The sequence below is a fragment of the Thamnophis elegans genome, chromosome 1 (assembly GCF_009769535.1).
Source record: "Thamnophis elegans isolate rThaEle1 chromosome 1, rThaEle1.pri, whole genome shotgun sequence".
NCBI classification, from domain to species: domain Eukaryota; kingdom Metazoa; phylum Chordata; class Lepidosauria; order Squamata; family Colubridae; genus Thamnophis; species Thamnophis elegans.
The window spans coordinates 46,399,830-46,423,978 of NC_045541.1; the positions used below are offsets into that span (position 1 = coordinate 46,399,830).

At 37.0% G+C, this 24,149-nt stretch overlaps 1 protein-coding gene across 1 annotated transcript; it reads right to left on the reverse strand.

The window, feature by feature from the left end:
- Positions 1 to 1,415: 1,415 nt before the first annotated feature.
- UBXN4 (UBX domain protein 4) lies at positions 1,416 to 24,039 on the reverse strand. Its single transcript, XM_032215426.1, has 13 exons — positions 23,807 to 24,039; positions 18,914 to 19,016; positions 16,175 to 16,203; positions 15,018 to 15,136; positions 11,885 to 12,017; positions 11,392 to 11,479; positions 10,780 to 10,834; positions 8,355 to 8,519; positions 7,937 to 8,064; positions 7,364 to 7,466; positions 6,559 to 6,690; positions 6,189 to 6,391; positions 1,416 to 1,976 (listed from the first exon to the last, which is right to left on the reverse strand). Exons 1-13 carry the CDS (start codon positions 23,886 to 23,888, stop codon positions 1,838 to 1,840), a joined length of 1,479 nt encoding a protein of 492 aa, XP_032071317.1. The 5' UTR covers positions 23,889 to 24,039; the 3' UTR covers positions 1,416 to 1,837.
- Between the last annotated feature and the right edge of the window lie 110 nt (positions 24,040 to 24,149).

Below are 24,149 nucleotides of genomic sequence, written 5' to 3' on the forward strand. Positions count from 1 at the left end.
CAAATGTAATAAAGAATTTTACAGAAAAATAGTTAAGAATGACTTCCTTTGCCAGGTTTTGTAATTACTTCTGAGAACCAAATAATTGTAATAGGTACCAGTTGGAGACCTTTTGGCTTCATTTACTGTGACATTAAGGCAATTTTCTCAATTCCACAGAAAGCAGTTTCCAGTTAACACATTCACATCATAAAGACATACTGTATTTTAGCGAGATAGATGGTTAGTGAACTTTGCTTACATTTCGATGTGAGAAAGGGGGAAGGGGCAGAATTGTATTGTTTTTCTGTGAAATTTCTCCATCCATAAAATAACCACCCTCAATCCATGAAGCAGTGAGTCTTTCGACTCCCAAAAAAAGCATGGCTGGAGAAATTGCAGTCAATAGACTATATAAGATGATCAATGGTGGAATACGACCAGTACGGGTGGACTGGTACCTGCTGGGAGCACCAGGTACCGTTCCGGTACAGTGCTCCAGAGGGCCCACCCACCGTCCTTACCTGTATTTGAGCCCATCGGGGCTTTCATGCATGCTACATACGGTGCCTGTGCAATGCTCTGCAGAGCAGCTGGAGCATCGCAGAGCTGTCGCGGGTGGTAAGTACCAGTTGCAACCGGTCATACCGGTTGCGACCAAATCCAGAACCCACCACTGAAAATGATAGTTTTAGGGCTAATGGCTAGTATTAATCCAGTCTTTGTCTACGATAGCTCTGCATTTTCAGTGAAGGCCTAAAAAGCATCCTTTTTAAAATTATTATGGGTAGTTTGCCTGCTGCAGCCAGTTCTCAAACTGTTTCCATATCTTTTATTTCAATTGTTCTACTGCACTATACTATATATGTAACAAACATGACTCTAAGGTATGTTAGTACAAATTAATTTCTAGTGGATCATGTTGAGTCAAATAAGAGGAAATGAGGATGGATGTTGATATTGATCCTGTACCCAAAAAGAAGGCATAAGAGAAAAACAAGTCATCTATTTTCGTATTTTAACAAATATTTTATATTTGTAAAAAGACTGAACTAGATTGAACTGTGACTCTGAGTAACTGTGTTTTTTGTTTTTCTGTTGTACTCTACTTTTCCCTTTGATTTTTAAAAGCTCTTGTTGAGGCAAGAAACATTAAAAATTAATCTGACCACTCCTGTATTTCTGTTGCTATGTACAAATAGATAGTTGAACCACACACGCGATACAGTAAAATTAATGGTAAACACAGCAGCCATGTTGAATCACCAAGCCTAGCCCCCAAATAGGATCAATCTCTTTTCCAAATCCCCATTTATACAAGTCAGGAAAACAAGAAACTGTAAGTACCCAGTCTCTTTCTTATGTATGGGGATCATTCCATAGCTCTCTTTATAAAAAGTATGACACTTCAAAAAACAATCATGTTATGTACCAAGTGTTTGGGGGAAAAAACTTTATTGAATGCCGTGAGATAAAAACTATGAATATTGGGCTGTTACAGAAGCATTACAGGGGGGAAAAAACCCTTATCCAATTTATTAGGCTTACACTCTTCTAGGCCGAGTGACTTGTTTGGTATTTGGAGATGCTTATTTGTTCAAAGATTTATATAGATAAAAAGTGTCTTTAGAGGTCTGTATAAGTAGTAAATATGAAATTCTAAATGCTGATGAGACATGGAGGATTTTTATATTGTTTTTGGCAGTAGTTACATTTGCAGAATCTAGCTGCACAAGTGGGTTAGCATTTATTCCAGGCAGAATACTCATCCAAGCCCACTATGCAGCAGAATGTTTTAACTGAAGCTAAATCAAATAGGAAAAAAAAATCAGTGATTTCTATGTACAGTTTAGTCAGGTTACATTTGTTGGGTTGAATTTCCATTCCAAGTATTATTATCATCCTCTCCATCATCCTGAGTTCTCAATCGGTAGATTTTGCCTTCTTTCTTAAATTCTTCATTCCGTTTTTCCAATACTCGTTTCCTAACTGCTTGTCTGAAAAAGAGAGAGAGATTGAGTACAAATTCCAATAGTGGCAGAATTCAGGCCAATACTGATCTAATTTTAATCTTTTTCATTCCAAATTTAAGGAAGTTTCTTTGAGACCAGAAGATTTAATTTGAACATACAGCATGGATTCATGTCAGACCCACACTTATGACCATTTGTTCAGCGATTACTCAAAATTATAATGATGCTCAAAAAAATGAACTTACAACCTATGCCCCAAGTTATGGCTGTTGCAGTGTCCCTGAAGTCATGTGATCAACATTTGAGTGCTTAGAGCCCTACCCACACTTACGACTCCAGGGGTGCTACAGCTCCTCCACACTGACCCATGCTTTTTGGCTGCACTGCACAGTGGCACCCAGCAGTGGGGCTGGGCTAAAATAGAGAGATCAAGTCCCAGTTGCTCCCACTACCCTATGCTTCACAGGTCCTGCTGTGCCATCCTTTGCCATTCAATTCTCAGTTAATGAAAGCAATCAAAATGTAGGGATTGCAGTTACTTAGTGATGCTGTCATGTAATGTTTCGCTTTTCTTTTTTCTTTCTGTAAATGTGTTTTTATTTTCCATTTTCATTTTCGTACAGTCACATATATACTGTGCAGAACTGGGGCCATATAACATTAAACAATAAACACAGCCATTCCTCTTGTCAATAATACCACCCAAAATACAAACCCAATGTACCTCTTCGACCCTCCATACACCCTTTCTTTCACCCCCCTCCAACTTTCCATCTTCCCTCCATCATTCCCCTCTACCCTACTTCCCCTCCCCCTCTACCACTCCTCTCTCCCGATACACTCCCTCCCTTCCTTCTCACCCTCCCTCCAATCCTCTCCCCCACCCTCTCTACCCCTCTTTCTTCTATCCCTCTACTCCTCCCTTCGGTGTATTTCTACTATCTATTAATATATTCAGCTTGTCCTATTTTTACACTGGAATTAAAGAGCAACAGTATACAAGTGCAATCGCGTTACTTTGAAATCTAACACATACTTAGCTCGGATTTTAGTATTTGGGCGAGAGGTCTTCTTATCTCTTTTAGTGTCTATCACACCGTTCCAGTCACCCAATAGTATACAAGACTTAAAGTCCCACTGTACTAATTTAGCATGAAGATTTCTATAGAATCCGTCTTGCTGTTGATTAGGAGCATAAATTCCCAAAAGTAATGTCTTTTTCCCTTCTAAGATTAAGTCTAGTGCGATATATCTTCCAAAGGGATCTGCTTCAATTAGTTCCGCCTTAATGTCTTTTCTTAAGTATACAACTATACCATTTTTCTTTTCCGTAGCAGAGGTCACAAAATGGTGACCAAATTTGGGGTTAAACAAATATTTTTGATCAGTTGATTTGATATGAGTTTCTTGCAGACAAATTATATCATTCTTGAACTGTTTAAGATAGTGAAATATTTTCTTTCTCTTCTGTGGAGAGTTCAGTCCATTGACATTCCATGTCAAAATCTTAGTTGTCATTTTTGGTTGCCTGAAGCTTTTTTAGAGCCTCCTGCATGGCCTGTTTAACCTTTGGCCTAGCTCCTCCCATGGCTTCTGAGCTTGTTGCTGTAACTCCTTGATCAATGGCCGGTGATTGTTGAGGTTGTTGCATTGTAGCTTGTTTTTCCATTCGTCTGGTAGTCATACGGCTTCCATGACACCTTGCCCTTCCGGGAGGGGGAAATGGTGCGTCTTGTCTGGTAGTTGTGTGGTTTGCTGTCTATCTTGTCCTTCTCATGGTCTTTCTCCAGATCCAGATGATGCAGGGTGTCCCACCTTCAGAATATTGTGATAGAAATCTCGAGCTTTCCATACAGAGTTGAGACAATATCTTTGCTTGTCAAATGTAATTATAATACCAAATGGCACATCCCATCTATACTGTATCTGACGGTTTGTGAGTTCTTCCACTAGAAAGGCATAGTCTCTCCTGGCTCTTAGCATTTGAGGTGGTATTTCTTTCAAGACAATCAAATCCTGACTGCCAATTTGAAGCCTGGTGTTATAAGACTCTTGTAGTATCATGTTTCTGAGCTCTCTTGTGGCGAAGTATATGACTACATCTCGGGGGAGTTGCTTCTGCTTTGCCGCCCAAGAGTTAACACAATATATTTTATCAATCTGCCAGTCAAAGTTGGACCCCGGTCTTCCCGCCAGACGGTCAAAAGCCTCTGAAAAAATCTGTTTCAAGTTCTCCTGTTTATCCTCACGCAACCCCCTGACTCTTAATGCAAGCTCCATCTGCCTGTACTGTATCATAATAATTTGTTTTTCAGCGTTTTCAACTTTTTGTTGCACCACCTCAATTTTGGATGTCAAATTGGTATTAGCTTCTTAAGAACCTCTAGGTTATCTTCAAATTCAGAAACATGTTCTGTCAATACAGTTACAAGTCCCAGCATATCATCATTTATTTTGGCAATCCTAGTATCAAGTTTATCATATAAATCCATCTTAAACTCTTTTAAATCGTTTAAATCGAGAGAGAGAGAGAGAGAAGGTAGGTAGGTAGATGTTTCCAGGTGTATTTATCCATGTGCTGGAGAAGGAAATTGCTGACAATCTGCAGTACCTAAGACTTTGTTTCTGCTGGCAAAGCACTTGTTCAATGTAATTCTCATCAATCAGTTAAAGAGCTTTCCAAAAGGTGGGAGAAAAGTTTTTGCACTCTGAAAACTTTCCCAAAACAGCCTATTTTTTGCAAAAACAGGCCTGTTTTTTTTTTTAAAGGCAGAATAGCCTTGGGGGGGGGTGCCTTGCAGAGTACTCCTGGGGGGTGCCCCCCCAAATGAGCAAAAAACCCACCTTTTCGTGAAAACAGGCCCATCTTTTTGTCAAAAAAATTGCATGCATAGCCTTCTGGAGGCTTATAGAACCCTGCTTGCGGCAAAAAATGGCCCGTTTTTCAGTCATTTCTGCTCTCCCAGCCCCCAGGAGCTCTCTGAAAGCCTCCATAAGGCTATGCATGGCCATTTTGGTGAAGGGGTCGAGGCTTTGAGAGGCAAAAAAATGCTGTATTCAGTGTATAAGATGCACCCAGATTATCATCCTTTTTTGAGGAAAAAGATGTGTCTTATACTCTGAAAAATACGGTAATCGTAAGGTGGACTGCTGACTTATTTTCAAAGCATAAATGAACATCTAAAACATGGAAATTACATAGTAGCTATTTGAAAATGGTGTTATCATTCCATCCCATTTCTTGAGAACGGCTTAACTTCACCAGTGAAGACGCAACAAACTAGGACACTAGTTTTCAGTCCATCCCATGAGATCACACAGAACAGGCATAGTGTCATCTCTGTTTCTTAATCAAGGGAGCCAGCGGTGTCCAAAGATGCTTCCGTGGTTATGTGGCCAACATGACTTACATGCTGAGGTGCATGGAACTCTGTTACTTTCTCACCAAAGTGCTACCTATTTATCTACTTGCATCTGCATACTTTTGAACTGCTAGGTGGGCAGGAGCTGGGGCAAGTAATAGGAGCTCACTGTCACACAGTACTCAAATTTCAAACCTGGGTTGTCAACATTCCAGTAGACAAGCTCAACTTCTTTAAACGCTGAGCCACTGTGCCCTCCTTGGCCCTTTGCCCAAGCATTTATTGCCCATCTTGTATTGACTTTCTGAACATGCCTGTGGTTTGGCCTCATTGAAAATGGAAAAAAAAACCCATAAAAACAATGCATTTTTTGTTCTTTATTTTTAATCCTATGCTGACTGCCCAGAATCACAGTTTGTGAGATGGGCAGCCAGATCAAACAAAGAAACAAACAAACAAACAAACGCTGATATTTTTTTTAGTCCCTTGCTATATCTACAGTTGAATTTTACAGCTCATGGAAAAACTAAACTAAACTTAAGAATAACATGAAGAGTCAAAAGAAACTTCGACATGAACTTTTCTAAAAAGGGGGAGGGAGGGACTCTACCTCTGCCTTTACTTATATTTGTTCTTAAACTCTTCATAATTGGGAAAGGATTCCGAGAGGAAAAGTGACTCGTTAACAGCAACACATTGCCACTTTATGAGTGGATCTGTTTCTTTCCCTAATTTTCCATCCTCAGGTTCCAAGGGTCACAATACTGGTTTAGAAAATTTGGAGTTTGTGCAGATAAGAATAATTAATATTGTTTCAACTGATAAAAAATCTTGAAATCTGATCCTTGATGGCTTTAGTAAGAAATGTTTTTACCTGTTTGGCTCTGCAGTGCTAGGTGCTGAAGGATTTGAGTGCTGCTGTTGATGTCTTGCAGGAGGCTGGGATGAAGGAGGGCTGGTAAACAAGAAATTGCTAATAAATCGCCAAACAGCTATCAGTGGGTAAAGGATTGTGCCAAGGTATTTCCATAAATCTCCACTGGAAGACTGTACGACTGCTGTAGCTGGCCTTCCTGCCTATTTATGGAGAAACAAGCAAGTACTGTTTAGAAATTAGAATTTAAAATATAAAAGAACCCTCTTACTATATTATGTAACACATATAACTTTTGTCTTGTAGTAAATTTATAATTATTTATTTGAAACCTGTACATTTCTTTTGTTTTCCCTTTTTACACACTTACAGGCAACAATACTATTGAAGCACTTGGAGCAAGTCCCAGGTCTGATAATTTTTTCTCATAATCATCTTTGGTAAATTCTCTTCTGGGGAACATTGTTGCCAGTGAGAAGTTGCCATATGTGTTGCCAACAATCTGTAACAACAGAACAAGCCAAGTTCATTCTATTCTTTACAAATAAGAGGGAATATAAATGGCATGCCATTTTCAAGACAAATAGACTTTCATCCTAAAATTTTCATAAGGAACTGAAAAATTCTTCAGTGACAATAAGAATAGTTGCAGCGATTGCTCAACTTGCATTAGTTGGTTCTGAATTACTGATTTGATTGGTAGCAGGCAATGTGCCTTACTAATGGCCAATAAATTAAATGATCCTTCAAAGCAGAAATTAAGTAGGAGTATTAAAAAGGTTATTAGGTCCTGAATATACTTTGAAAGAAATGTACTTTCTTTCATATGTTTACCCAGGTTTTATGTTAGGCAACAACACTTTTCTTGTAATAGAACAATCCTTTTCCCACAAGGAAAGAGAGAGACACCAAATTTCAATTGTACTATTGGAGCAATCAATGGGTAGGTAGATAACAGGCTGTAATCATGTAAATAGCATAAACACTGACTGGGATGCTTATGGGTTACTCACTTCTATGTTTGCTGTATGTAATTCATTTTTTTAAAAACCTCCTTATTAAACCTATTGCCTTAAAAAATGTAAAGACAATGCAATAATTTAGTTCAATTATTAATGCAGCTTCCATTTAATTAACTTTTTGAAAAACAACAGATACTTGTTAACAACAGATACCTGTGCAGCAAACCGATGAGCTTCTTCCAAAGGGGCATCCGAAGGGAAACTATTAGTGAAAGAAGATCCATCTGGAAGGCGAAATTGGATTCTTGCTATAGCACTAGGGAAGATATTTTACATTAAAACATTTGGTTTTACAAAGAACACCTTAAATTATAGAAAAAGGTGGTTCTACAGAAAAAAGAGCTCATTATTTATATCAACAATTGTAGGAGAAGAGTGGTAGAATCTGGGGGAGAGTCAAAAGAGGAATCAATCTAGAATTGCTATGCAGTCACAAACAGAGTAATTTGTGGCTATGAAGTGACTTTAGGCTGATTCCTCTTGGGATCCCACCTGCAGGTTCTGCCACTCCTTCTCTTACAACAACAGACAAAGCTATCTGTGAATTCAGAATAAACAAATTCTCTGCCAAACTTTATAACTCTAAAGTAGGAGGAGGAAAGAATAAGCACTGAATTGAGAACTGGGATGAGGCTAGAATAACATCTAAAGTTATAGGCTCTTGCAAAATGCAAGGGTGGTTTTATGTAAGTTGAGAATAACAAGGGCCTGGGAGAAAAAAAGTACCTTTTTTCCTTTTGGGATGTTTCCTTCCTAGCTTCCATTTCAGCTTGCTTAGCCTGAAGAGCAGCAGCTTTTGCAGCTTCTGCCTCTTCTTTTGACCTTGCAAAACGAGCTGCTCTGTCAGCACGATCCTTCACAAGACAAAAAAGTAGCTTATTAACACGACTTTTTAATACTAGCTGTAAAAATCAGACATCATAGTGATTTTGATGTAAAAATTGTTGTATGAGTTAGATCCAGATCAAACTATATTTGGATAGTCACTGAAATCAGTAATGAGCAACTGATTATTATTCTTAAACTGATTAAATATAAATGTATTCAAGGTACCATAATCCATGCCAATTATCAAGGACCTATACTTAGGACCCATGGGCTGAAGTTTTCCTTGTACAAGTAAATCACACACTTGAATACTTACCAGTGCAATCTGCTGCCTGATGCGTTCCCTAGCAGCTTTATCTTCAGCTTTTTCTCGGTTCCTTTCTTCCAATATTCGTTTTGTAAGATCTTCTTCCTGTTTCCTTTTATATTCCAACATTTCTTTCCCAGTTTTTCTTCTATCTATTTCTTTTTTTATTTCTTTCTATATAAAAACAAAACATGTATTTTATTTACTGGACTTTAAATCATCATTCTATATGTTTAATAACCAAGACAGCAATAAAAATGCAAAATAGAAACAAATAGCACAGGTAAAACAGCTACAAATCAAACATTAACAGTAAAGCGCAATTAAAAGCATGGTGGAAGTGATGTAACTAACCTCCAGGGAAAGGGAAATTAAGAGACAAGTGAATCTCCCTAGGAAACACATTCTGTAGCCTGAGAAATATGTGACAAGGTGAACCTCTGGTAATTGGAATGTCTTCAAAAGAGCATTTTTTATTAATCTGAGTATTTATTTATTTCTTATGGTGAGTAATGCTGTTTCTTGCCTGGGAATCCTTGTGAGATCCATTCTGGTTATTAATCTGAGTGACTGGACGGTTTACAACATTAAGTTACCATTTGGACTTTTAAAGATTATTACCAATACTGTGAGTTGTGGCTAGTAAACAACTAATAGATAGTACAGATATTTCAGTAAACAAATCTGCTTATATTTTGTAGTAATTGCAATTTCTAGATATTTTTAATCCCTGGTAGGCCAAGTTTCAACCACAATCTATGAATCTAGGATTTTCCTTACCAACTCACCTCCATTTTATCTGAATTTAGTTTCAATATAAATCATCAGCCAATTATGAAGTTTAAGCAATGTAAATAGTGATGATTGGTTTATTGGAATAGAAAACATATCTGGGTGTCATCTGCATATTCATGAACTCAATTAGAAAGCTTTGGATAATCTTTTCCAGAGATTTGTAAGTAGTAAACAACATAGGTGACATAGGGACACACCATAGATCAATGACTAAAGTCTCATGTCATGTCAGAAATATAGGCGCTAGAAAGGGGGAAATTATTAATTTAAATTTAAAAGGATAAAAACTTTAATAAAGATACAGATTTATATAGTTCTAGTCCAATACTGGGCCACACTGATGGCAGGATATTTCCAACCAGCAAGTCATATTATGTGCAACTGTACATGTCGGTCATAGGGGAAACTGTAAAAGCTGCAAAGTTGTTTGAATAGTGCTACATTCACAATAATATCCTTGTCTTTTGGGAAACTACAACCCCCCCCCCCCCGTTTTTTCCTGTGGTCTTTAGTTCTAACTAAAACCAGTGCACAATCTATTTAAAAATTTCCAAACCGTCCATTCCTCCTCTGAACCTCCACACAACTCAAGCGGTTCTACCCAATTATGAAGATGTTGATTTGAAGTTTCCATCTTTTTAATTGTTCTTTTTGAAGGGTAGTAACAATCCCCTTGGCACAATCTAAAAAGCTCTTTCTTGATTTCAATCTTTTTGTAGGGGGTACTCGGCCAAATAACGGGCCTGCTGAATCATATACTACTTTTTCATATTCTACATCTTCTGCTATACTCCTTCTAACGCCTGGTGAAGCTATTCCTGTCAAGATATATAGTTTGTCAAGTGGGATGGGGTACAGTCAGTAACAATGCAACATGTATCACTAAGCACCCTATCCACCTGTGTAGTGTGCATGGACTGGCCCCAAATAGAGCAGGCATACTCTCCTGCCGGAACGGCCATTTGTAGAATAATGGGGTGGGCTTCCTAAGTAGTTTCAGCCAGCTTAGTAGGTTGTAATTTCACTACTTTCTGGGCATGTCCTAATAGGAAAGAAGGGAAGCACTGCAAAACAGTGCCCCTAAAGCTCAATCCTATCAAAAGGTTTGTGGGTTGAAAATATTGAAAGCCACTGTAAGGGCTCCAAAGAACTAGAAAAAATGCATTTCCTGCTCTTGGTCCATCAAGAGCAAATGGCCTTACTACTCTATTCTAAACTAATTCCAAATTAACACGAGTCCAAAAAATGTGCTTTATCCAGGTGTACCTAGAATTGCTAGCAACAATTTTTGAATCACCTTGCCTGGGAATAAAATATCTAAATCTTGTCTATAATCAGAAACAATACTCAAATCAAGGGATGGGTTTTTAAAAATATATAAATATATATATCTATCTCCTTTCATATACTAGAATAAAATCTGGTGCTCAAAGAGACATTTAAGTATCTTTCAGAATCAAGGCCCAATGCCAGCCTGGCTGAATAAACCATCCACAAAGGCAAGGGTCAAATAAGCATGTAGTAGTATCATGTCTCCACCCCTCCACATGTTTCTAAGGTATTAAAATAAATCTGTGTTCTGCCAACTAAAGCATCCCTAAGAGAGGCTGGCAATACTAAAAATCAAATTATATTCTACCTGTTCTTCTTCTTTCTTCTTTTCTTCTCTTCTTTCTTCAAGTTTTTGTGTCACTCTGTATTTTAAAACATAGTAAGTTCAAATTGAAACAATTTCTGCATAATGAAATCTTGTATCAGTCACATCCAAATTTCACAATTCACCAGTGATAACTATGCTACAATAAATTAATTCCATGTGTTTAAGATACAACATACTGCCAAAAAATGTATGTTCAAAAAATGCAAAAAAAATTGTTTCTATGAACAGAAGGAATTCCAAGTGGTATCTTATACATATACATACATACATACATACATACATACATACATACATACACACACACACACACACACACACACACACATTTCTATTTTGTCCTCCAAGCTTTGTCCATTCACACACCCTTGTTTTTCCTTATAAAATTTATTTTTCCAAACTTGGTTTCCTTCTTAAGGATGACAATTCTGGAAAAAGCATTGATACAAGTTTCATTTTCCTTCTGATTTCATTTAATTTTTCTAAAAAATATTTTTGTACAAATACAAAATGGCCTAATTAAACCTCAGTGAGGCCAAGGCAAACCAAATTTTCACTAAATAGTTGCACTAAACAGTACTTACAAAACCATACCTTTCTACTTTAGCAGCAAGATCATCTGTAGTCTGTTCTACCCGTCTGTCATCTTTCTCATTTGTCTGGACCAAATTTACTTCACCTTCTCATAAATGAGAAGTCCCATATTAAAAAAAAGACAAAAATTGAGACTTTTGTTATAACAATTATACAATTATATTAGTTAATATGGGCATTGTAGATATCAATTATTTCTGGTAATAAAAATAACATAACACTTGTCCGATTGTGTTTTTTTAAAAAAAGTTTTATTGCAGTAAAATGCAATAAAATGCAGTAAAAGGAGATATAGTTCTTTACTATCATTTGCGAACTAGGAAAGGTGTGAGGGAGACATATAGAAGGTTGGAGGGATACACAAAGCAATTAAAGGTTACTAACACAAAGAGGCAGATCCAGTGGGTGATCAGTTATTACTAAGCTAAATAGGATTGAATAGAAATATCTCAGAGGAAAAGTAATCTATAAAGAATGAGCTAGTAATACTTACCATCTGGAGTTAAACGCAATCTTTCTAGCTCTGTTTCAGAAGTTTCAGCGGTTTGTAACCGAGAATCTTCTGGGTTGCTACATAAAGAGGAGGAACATGAAGCAGAACTTTCTAACCCTTCAGTTTTTTGCATCTAGGGAAGAAGTGTTGACATACATAAATGTTGCATTTATTTTATATTCATCTTTTACATTTAAAAATGAGCACTCTTTTTATATTTTAAAGAACAAAACATAATTATTTTTAACCTAGTATGCACACACCATGTCTGGCTGTATTTCAAATAATATTTCTAGACTACGCAACATGATCCCTGCTAAATGTCTCAACTACCTCTTCTATAATGCTTGCTATGAACATAATGCCTGGAGCTGATAGGAATTGATATCCAAAATAATTTGAGGTATCCGGTTGCTTGCCCATGGACTACTCTATTTACTAGACTATGTGGCATTTATATCAACAGAGTTTCTTTTCTAGTAGGTTATTAGCCCACTTTTCCAAGAAAGACTTGGCCACATATATGATGGAAATATATAAAAAGGGGGATTATCTTAGGAAATGTAGGTCTTCTGACTCTGGTAATTAATTAATTTTAGAAAGGTGTATAGAAAAATATAATATTTAAAAGAGTACACTTTAATATCATCTCACTATGCATTCAAGATGTAACTGCAGGTAGTCCTTGTTTAATGACAATAATTGGGACCAGAATTTCTGTCACTAAGTGCCATGGGCATAATGTGCAATAATGCCACTTAATAGTTCCAGAAGTCGCTAGTTACCCTAAGTGAATCACCACAGGTCGATAAGTGAGCAACTCATGTGACCATGACTTCCAACTTCCAGATGACTTCCCTATTGACTTTGCTGCAAAACACAATCATGCAACTCATGGAAATGCACCAGATCATGACCCTAGGCCCATGGAGGCACTGTGACAACCAAAATTTCAAGAACCAATCATAAATACAACTCATTCAGCATCATTGTAAGTTTGAACAGTCACTGAACAAATGGTTGTTAACCAGGAGCCATCTGCAATACTAAATGGTAAATAAATAAGACTCTTTTCTGACAACAAAAGCCAAACGTGGAGTAATTGAAAGACAATGTTGCTGCAACTAGCATGTATTGTGAACAATATGTTAAAAATTAAGAGGATTTGAATTCTGTGTAAAGGATAAATTAAGTCCACGGGGCTCTTAAAGAGAAAAAAACCCCTCATTTATAGTGAACTTTTCTTATTGTACAAAGGTTGAAATTATTATTCAATTTTAATCCTATCTATATAAAAACTCAAGGAGACAAACATATCTAATACTCTTTCCTCCTCCTATTTTCCCCATAACTGTGTGAGGTGTTTGGACTGAGAGAGTGACTGGCCTGACATGACACAGGTGACTTTCATTTTTAATGCAAACTTAGAACATACTGTCTCCTGGTTTATAAGCCAGCCCATGAACCACTATACCAAATTGGCTATCCAATCCAATGTATATCAGAAAGCAACAATTTATTACAATAAATATTTTATTCCTCTGATGAAAGTTCTCATGATTCATTACCTTTCAAGCTCTGAATATAATAATGAATTTGTTTAATTGAAGGCAACTTCAAAGAGAGAGAGTTTGAAGAGAGTTTGTATGTATATATTTACCGTGTTTCCCCAAAAATAAGACAGGGTCTTACTTTCTTTTGCCCCCTGAAATATGGCTGTGGCCTTATTATTGGGAAGGGGAATGGGCTGGGTCGCGAGACTCCGCTTCAGTTTCTGAAAAACTGTGCCACCAAGCAGTGAGCGAGGCTGGCTCGCTGGCTATGATGGCTCAGACTCGGCAGGACTCATGGAACAGAAACAAAAAGAAAGAGAGAGAAGGGCGGGAGAGGAAGGGAAGGGAAAATGGGGCAGGGGGAAGCGCAGCTTAATGGGATATGCCAGGTGCATTTCTAGCCCTGGGACTTTTCTTTCCCCTCCTTCTTTTCTTTGCAAAAAGTAGAGCCAGATCAACTGGACAAGGCGGAAATGAAGCGGGTGGGATGCTTGGGATGGGGGGCGGGAGATTGCTGAAGAAAAAAGAGGGAAGGAGAGCTTTGACTTTCTCAGTGCCTCTCCCCTCCTCCTTTAACTTCCAACCTTCCCCACTCGTGCAGCTTCCTCCTCCTACTCCCCTTCCTCCCTCCATGGGAGCAACGCTTTCCAAAAAGACACTGGGAGGAAAGGAAAGGGTGAGCAACTTTAGTGGCCACCGAAGTTGGCCGCCATATTCAAAATCCTATATTAATTTTCAAGACAGCTCATCTGATGGCCTTAGCCAGTTCTTGGAGGAAAAAACATTTTTAAAGCCTTATGAAAGGGCCAGGAACACCTGACTCTGAAGGTAGGAGTGTGTGTCGGTGTAAGAGTTTCCTCTTCCAAAGGGCAAGGTGGATGCATCATTCTGCTGTCCCAATTCTGCTACAGGACATCTACAGGGATGTGTAATGCCATCTCAATACTATATATTGATCTGAAGCTCAACTGAAAAGGGTCCAGATAAAGTTTTCCTGGAAAGGGGTGGCAGAGGCAGGGCAAAAACTGTCAAGAACTGCTGCATTCAGGGATGGTTTCTTGAAGAGGGGCAGATCACAGCCTCCTTAAGAACTGGCAGAACCACACCATTCTTAAATAATGTAATCACTACTGCCTGAATCTAACACTACATCATCTTCTAGAAGGTCTTATCTAGCCAGGACATCTTACATAAGGGGCCAAGAGAACAGTAAGCCTAACAGAATGTGACAACTGCTGAGTCTGCAGAACAGCACCTTCAAAACCCACCAGAATTTCTTCAATAGCAATACGTAGTCCACTAGCCCTATCCAGGAGTTGCAGCCAAAGGTGGGCACATTTATAAAAAAGACTAACCAGGTTTCAAAAATACATACTAATTCAGTTGGTATCTATGACTACTATCAAGTCGTGGATGAATGAGGCCTCATTTAAATGCCAACTTAGCATTCAATAGCAGTAGCAAAAAGAAGTATAGAATTGTTACTGATAATGTTTTCCATCTTTTACAAGCTTGGCATAATTTTTTAAAAAACAATTCTTCACTTTACTGAAAAAAAATCAGATCCAAAGTTCTTTTACCTGTTTGACTTTATGAATTCTTGTAACCAGTTCTTCTGCAGAAACACTGCCAGCAATTACTTCAAGAGGAATTCCATTGTCTCCTATAAAGAAACTAGATGGAATACATACTACCGGATCTATGCAATAACAGTAAAGGATAATATATTATCTTAAGAGTAAAATAGAAAATCAAAGAAAATGAGTTTAAAAGAAACGGGATTACTAAAAGAAAATGGGCAATTTACATCCTGCGTATTGCAGACCTGCCAAACTTTAAGATATAATTTTCTGCTGTCTCCTGAAACCAAATAGACAGTTCAAATGAGCAGCAGTACTTGAACCTTACTGTTTTTAAGACTTGAAGTTGCACTGTAGTTTATCTTTACTGATATTAAATAAAGATGTTAGTATAACATTCTATACTAATATAGTCTTTTAAAATAGTGGCATTAACTATATCCTTTTGAATGAAATCCTGCGAGTTATTAACGGATAGTACTCAAATGTTTCAGACAAACAAATCAACACCAAACAGTTCATATGAAAACTAGATCTAGAACAGTTTAGAGCAATAAACCATTCACAATTATTTAGATGCTGTTTGAGAATGGGTTTCCCATGTGGTATGTAAATGTCAGAATCCCTGTTTTCAGCAAACTATGGTTCTATGAACTCTAGCATGAAGTTAAAAAAAATATAAGAAAAAATATATTTGAGACTAAAATGCTTTTATTGTGTGTGTTCCTTGACTGAAAATTATAAAGATGTACGTATGTATATATGCATACACGTATGCATATCCTGCTTTTATAGTACCATCAAGTGTAATGTTAAAACAACATAGTGGTGTCCTAGAGGATTGTATGGATAAAAGTTCTACCTAGACTAGAGGGAGAGCAAAGAACTTGAGGAAAGTAGATGTATGCAATTTGTTAAAGGGTGTGGAACAGTACAGTATGCAAATGATACAGACAGGCTTCAAAACATGATTTTAATGGAGCTATCAGATGGTTTCACATAAATGAAAGGTCAATTCCAAGTCTATATAACAGCAAGTGCAAAATATTTTTGAGGAAGCAGGAGAGCTTAAAAATATAGCAAAGAAACAGAGATTTAATCTAGTTTTGCAATCATATACTATGAACAAGTATAATTCTATGGTGTTCAAAGGATACAGATTTGTGAGAACTGCAAACAGGCTTCACTGTGGAAGAGAAAGTATTAGTTTACTATTATAACCATAAATACAAAGAATGCCACAAAACAAATTAGGTATGTCATATTATTATCCATATTACTGCAAATTATTTTTGAGATTGCACCAAATAAGTTTCTTATTCTTTAGGATACTATACTGAAAGTGATAAATATAATGCTACACAAGTTACATAACATAGTTAATCCTAAAGTTTTCATTTATTATCTATTATAAACATAAGTAAAAGCTTCTTTACGGAAAAGGCTTTATGATTTTTCGCACAGCTAAAGTTCATTTGATTTCAGTGAAATGAAAGGCAAGATTGGATCAGTTCATATTTTCCTCTGCTTGGTGTTTCCAGTTCCCAAAGTCTGTCTTCAAAGTTAGATTCACGCATTGGTTAACCTTACTGCTTTTCCCTCCTCTTTCTTCCATCATATTTCCTTTCTCCATTACTTATTTTATGCAAGTCATACCTTTGACTAAAAAAATTAGATATACCTACTTAAGACAAAAAAAAAGTAAACTACATTACAGAGCCAGTTTGGTCTGGTGATTAAGGCGATAGGCTAGAAACCAAGGCACTGAGTTCCAGTCTTGTCTTAGAAAGACAGCTGGGTGACCTTGGGCTGGTCAATTTCTCTTAGCCTTAGGAAGGAGGTACTGGCAAAACACAAGAGAGGAGGGGAGGAGAAAGGAAAAGAGTACAGGGACTTGTCCAGGCAGTCTCTGAGAACTGGACACAACTGAACAGAAAAAAAACCTATACTAACTTAAGAAGTTAAACAATTAAAAAAAATGTTATCAGTTACAAATATTATCGTAAAATTAGATACAACCAAGAAACACTTATCATTTGAACAAGAAACTATATCTTATACAACTATTCCTATGGAGGGAAGGGCTGTTGAGCCATCATGAAAAGTGAATTGGTGCGCATATACCTATAAACATACACATAGCTTAACATTTCTCCATTCTATGAAGAACAAGTTAAAGAAACTATGATTGCTTGGGGAAAAATTTTTAAGTATGGGATTGATTTAGAGAATTGGCAGAAATTGTGGTCTCAAAATTACAAAATGACAATGTCTACTGCATATAGAGAAAACTTGTATAAGATGTTTTACAGGTGGCATCTACCCCCGACCAGAATTGCAAGAATGTTTAAGAATAAATCAGAAAAGTGTTGGAAATGTCACCAGATACCTGGCTCATACTACCACATGTGGTGGACTTGCACTGAAGCCAAAAGATACTGGACTAAAATCCACATGTGGTTGGAGAAAATGATACACAAACAAATAGACTTTAAACCAGAGGTCTTTTTATTGGGAATTTTACCAGAAACCTACAACAAAGACTTAAAATATTTGATTGTAAATGTGTTAACAGCAGCCAGAATTGTATTTGCAAAAAACTGGAAAAATGAAACAATACCAAAAGAGGAAGAAGTTATTCGAAAAATAATGGACTGTGCCGAAATGAGTAAATTGACATTTGAAATTAGAGAGCAAGAGGATGAACAATTTTATAAGATATGGGACTTGTTTTATCAATGGCTAAGGGGAAAAAAAACAAAATTTTGGAAATGAAAAATGATACACTTATGCCTTAATTGGAAAAAGTAAATGATGATATAATTATGCTGTGAAATAATTCAACACTGATATAAGGAAGTACTAATATAAGGTCTGGTGATATAATGTATAAGGTTAAGATCTTACTATAATGATATTTCGCTGCTGATAAGGCAATTCTAATAGGGGAACAAATGAAAACTGGTATATATAGGCAGCGATGCCTTGTTGAACAATGAAGGAATAAGATCTCTGTTTGAAGGTATGAAATGCAAGGTTAACAATGAATAGAAATATACTCTCAGGGGGAAAACAATGCTAATGTTAACTGAATATATATTGTAGAAGGAAAATGAGGCCTTTAGTTACATTAGAGGAAATATCTGAGATGGTAAATATTATTTGAAGATGTAGATGTTAAAACAACCGTAACCAAACGACATGCTGCATGTGATGATGGTTTCCCCCCACCCCTTTTGGACTTTTTTCTGTCCTTTTTGGCCTCCCCCCTCCCGTTTTTTTTTTTTTTTTTTTAAACCCTAGCTTATTGTGGTGCTTATTAAATATACAACAGAGAGATACGGGATGTATAAACTTAGTAGGGATGCACCTGTGATCAAACGACATATTGTATGTGAAGATGGGTTTCCCCTCCCCCCCCTTTTTTCCATTTTCTCCCTTTCCCATTGTTGTCTGTGTAATTAAAAAAAAAAGAAAAAATAAAATAAAATAAAAAAAACATTTCTCCATTCTAAATTGCCTTTTAAAGAGAAAAAATGTCTTTAGATTCTAGGACTAGAAAGATCCTGGAAAAATGGGGGGGGGGATGTAAGAAAAAGCTTAAGGGCACACCATCACTGTTCTAAACTGTGAGACTAGAAGAAAAGTTCTACAGACTGTCAGTCTTCCTATAAGCATTAGGGATTTTAATTTTTAGTGTGAAAAGTATCAGCCAGATCTTATTTTGACTGATGGCCAAACAGTAGGAAAGATATGAAGTGAATTATTATGCAATCTATATTCCTAATGTCTACTTGTACAAAATGTCTTTCCTCTAAATTGTTTTCCAAAATAGCTGATTAGAAAGCATCTGAAAATAAAAAAAAATATTAAGAAATACAAAGATATTTCCAAACCTTTGGGTATCAATTTTAATAGCCACAAAGTCATCTGTTGCTGCCTCAGACACTTTTGCATTCTCCCAGCTGGCAGCCATTTCTGTGGACTGTTCATCTTGCCCTACAAAAAACATTTAGTTTTAGGGATGTAATTATAGCGCAATTACAAATTGCAACATACTCCAAATACAATCATAAAAAGTATTACTTTTAAAACAGAAATGCTCACATAATTCCAAAGTTAGATTTGATCGAAAAATCAGACAACCTACAGATCAGGTTCTCATAGATCAATTTTAAGATATCCAGATCAGACATGTCACAAATGGGAAACAGAAGCAATACACAAACAAATAGCTCCAGATAAACCAAATTAAGAGAATCCTTATCAGCCTAGATGAAAATAAGAGAAAATAAGAATGAGCATACTGATTTCATATTTCCATCTCAGTAATCATAGTCTCAATTTTATAATGAATGCAGGATGATCTCTTTGATCTATAGAGGTTCTTTATTGAATCAAAAACTTCCTCTTATTTTAATGCCAAAACATTAAACTCATCTCAGTGTTCAAATAAGATAGGTTAAGAATGAATCCAGTGTGATTGTTTAAAAGAATTACACATCCCATTCCACTTTGACCACTGCCTTGTTTGAAATATGGATAAAATAATGATTGGGTAATATATTTATCACTTTGTTTGGGTAATATATTTATTACTTGTTTTACTATGAGATACATAGTAGAGGATATATAAACCAAATGAAAAGGAGTAAGATTTCTGGGGATTTCCAAGAGTATTGGAAGGAATGTCAACAGGCTTATTTAGCTGCAGGAACTAAAGAAGACCTAAGAACAATAATTATAAAAAGAGGGTGAAAAGGCTAGACTTTCTATGAACATCAAGAAAATAAAGATGATATTTATGTAAAAGTAGAGGATTTAGGATAAACGGTGAAACGTTAAAAGTAGTTGATATGGAGGGAGGAACTATATAAACTAATGAAAAATTGAAGCAGTGAATAGATGCTGCACATGAATGAGAGAAAATTATTCTTTGAATTATGATGCTAGAAGAAACTGCTTCACCTTCCTTGTACAGTCAAGAGGACCAACTTAATATCAGAGAAATCAAAGTTAGGCTTAAATTTCACTAAAAACAAAGACCATGAAATAAAAACTATTATACTTTGGCCACATCGTGAGGGCAGATCCAACTATGGTAAATACTTTTAATACTGGAGAAGGTAGAAAGAAGGGGAAAAGGCAAATAGATGGGGTGCTACAGAAATGCACTTGGCATAATGTTGTGAGAGACTATAGAACCTGGGCAGCTGTTATCCATCAAGTCACTAGGAATCAACCAGTTGGAAGGAATTACAGTTCTTATACTAAAAAGGAAGAACAATGAATATATTTATTAGAAGTTCTTATTTTATTTTAATGTGAGATGGTAGGTAGAGTTTTATCTCCTCTCATATAATCAGATATTTTTCTTTTCTGCATCTGAAACAAGTTCTAAACTATAAAAGCATGTGGTTTTTAACACTTTAGATCTAGGACAGCTTGCACTGATTGAGGCTAATGAAAACTGAAAGAACCATTATACTTATTACTAATTTAATCGGAATATATTATTCTAGAATTATATTTTAATATGACTATAATAGCAGTCCCTCAAAACAGAGAGCAATAAGTTTCCATATCAGATTTTCAGGAAAGAATACTGAGATTAGATTTTACTGGGAGTAAAAACCCCTAGACTACATAAATAATAATGTTGTTTCACATACAGCATGTTTAGCTAACCAGAATGGGAAAACCTAGGTTTATCATTTAATTCAATGGCTTAGCCATTAATGTTCTAGTTGACATTGAGTTATATGCTAGGATTATGCCATTACCTTATTGATTACAGTACAGTATAGAAATATACAAAGGAGGGAAATCCACAGCACAATATATATTTGTTGCTAATTAAAAAAGTGACAAGATGATGTTTTAACTAGCATCGTTGCTTAAAATATTTACCCTACTGATAGCAACAGAAAGATTTGTAGCGAAAAAGCCAAGTCCACCTATTGTTAAAAGAGATATAAGATGTAATCTCAGAATTACTACCCTAGAGAAAACTAGACAGAAAAATAAAGAGCTCAAATGTATCCTTGTCCCCTAGAGGATATTCCTATGTGATGTAATATGCAGAACGCATTCAGGAATCATATGATAGACAATCAGATTAATATCTATATTAAAATATGTTTTATATACTTAGAATTTCTCACTAGAGCTATCATTTAGTTACTTCAGTCTTGAATATTCTGAAATCTAAAAAAAAATCCATCTTGAAATGAAAACCTTTTGTACTAAGAATTAAAATATTTTATATTCTATCACTGAATAGACCATAAATGCTTTCACTTTTGAATAAAATAACTAGCTGTAGGCTGTAAGATAAACAAACAGTGAAATAATCCAGTTAGTGAGAATATTGTTAAATTCAATGTCTGTCAACAATACTATAAGAGATATCAATGTTCAGTTTAATATTTAGAAATGGAATTCACATTCATTTTTAAATAGCTGAGAATGCAATGACTAGGATAGTTTAGCACACAACAATTCTATCAACTTGTCAGTGAAGAGAAATGAATAAACTCTACTAAAAGTACTGTTGCACAAATCATTGTTTTCCTGGACAGATTCAGCTTATAGCACAAAGCACATCTTGTTTAGTCCAAAGACCTTCTTCTTGGCTCCCTATCCTTTACTTACCATAAGCAAATAAGAGGCCAAAGAATATTACACATTTTAAGCTCTTAATGAAAATTCCTGATATTCTTTTCAGTTGTGGTGAAAGAATTTTCAAAAAGTATGATTAGAGAAGTTGAGAAGCAAATACATTAAGAAGGCAGAATTTAATAAAGACATGAGATAAATATACAACTGACAGAATAAGGCTTTTCTTTAATGTGAGATGAAAGGAAGCAAAAGTAGCATTAAGACTATGGACCTACTAGATTTGAGGTAGTTGGGGGAATGTCAACCAGATCACGGTGCGCTTCGATAAAATTCTGGAAAACTTAGCTGGGTGGCCACTTCAGTTGAAACCACTAGAGCAGAAGTGCTAGATTTATTATACTTGATAAACTGGCTAGTTAAAATTGAGAGTGATTTTGAAAACAGTAGAAAATTCTATTCTTCTTATTCACTGAAGCACAGTTGAAGGGCAAATGTGAAAAGATGGTCTGGAACACCACATTCCAGCTTTGGAAAGTAGCAAATTGAACAAGGTAAGATTTTAAACCCAAGTGTACCCAATACATCTCCCCCACCAAAAATAATCAGATTTACTATAGGTGGAGCACTGTCAATTCTTAATCTATCAAATGTCAATGAAACCATCAAAGGCATTTTGATTGCTGCTTATTCTGACATTGCAAGCCCTTTCACAGAAAGTTAAGAAAAATAGGGGGAAAAGATTCACACCAGCATTCAAGTAAACATACAATTACTAGGAATACAAGGATTAATAAAAGACGTCAGATCTAGAATACTAGAACGAAATGGGGAACAGCAGGAAGCTCAAATGCCAAATCTAAAGTCCTGCCATGGAAGAAACCTGAAGAGGAAATATGCAGAGAAGAAAGCAGGCAGAAATAATTATTTGGATGAAATTCTCAGGCTGAAAAAAAATTGAAACCAATGCATGACAGCAGTGATAATTTCTACTTAGAGGTTGTTCTCAAATTAAGACCAAAATTGAGCCCCAAATTTCTGCTGCTAAGTGAGTTTTACCCCATTTTACAACCTTCCTTGCCACAATTAAGTGAATGTCTGCCATCATTAATAGTTAAGTGATTCTGCCTTCCCCATTGACATTGCTTGTCAGAAGGCTGCAAAAGATAATCACATGACCCCGGGACACAGCAACAGTAGTAAATACATGCCAGTTGCCAAGAGTATGAATTCTGATCACGTGACACTGGAGATGCTGCAACCATCAGGGTCCTAAGTCACTTTGTTAGTGCCCTAACTTCAAATGATCACTAAACAAAAAGTTGTTGAGGACTACCTGTACCATGTTTTTGCTTAAGTCTGTACCTTAGAGAAATATATATATTTATATATATATATATATATATATATATATATATATATATATATATATATATATATATATATATATATATATATATATATATATATATATATATTTCTCTAAGGTACAGACTATATATATATATTCAGTTTTGCAAGAGGTTGGGCTGTTGCTTCGACCAGCATATGTCCCAGTCATCAACCGTAGCCAGCTTAGTTACTGGGGATAATGCCCCACCCTACCTAACACTTATCTTGTCTGATCCCGAAAAGCAAATCCGAATTAAAGGGAAGGGTTGGTTGGACCAGCCACTCTTGCTCACGGGCTGCAGGACAGGCTGAAAAGTTGACCAAAAGTCCCTTGAAGAAGGCAACAGCAAACCGAGTAGACTTGCCAAGAGAACGACACAGGCTACGGCTGTGCAGTTAGGAAGAGTCAAGGCCGACACAAAACAGGCTGGGTAGTTTTACAGGCCACCCTGCCAATCCGGAGGGGTTGGCCGAGGCCGTGAGGAGAACCACAGGAGGCAGCTCTGAAGCCTTTCACCCCATCCTCCCTCCTCGCTTCTCTAAAGTGTATTTCAACGCAACCCTCCGCTCGGCTGGCGAAGACTCGGGTCAGCGGCTGCACAGGTTCCTTCTCACCCTCCCGCCAAGCAGCAGGCCTTTTCCATAACTCAGAGAGGAGGAGGAGGCCCAAGCGTCCCTCGGGCGACTCACGCGGCTCCGCGTCGGGGGCTGCCCCCCAGTTTCCCAAGAGGGGACAAGAGCGCTGACGCGGCGCTAACCAACAGCGGACGGGTCCGTACCTTGCACAAATACCACGAAAACGGCGCTGCGCTGCTTGGCGGCGGCAATGGCGGCCGGGATGGTGCCAGGGAACCACAGCATAATGGCGGCGTCGGCGTCGACTCCGCGTGCGGAAGACGAACGGTGGGTGGAGGGGGGGGGGAGAGAACGAACGAGAGCAAAAGAGTGTGTGTTAGAGAGAGACGTTGCGCACGGCCCTTCGTCGCTGCGGCCCCTTGACCCTCCCGCAGTCCGTTGGCCTCGTACGCGTCGGCGCACGTCACAAACGTCACCCTCGCTCCGGAGGCGGTGGCTTTCCGCTCCACTTCCCACTTTTCCCCCCCTTCAAAGAGGAGGTTCGGT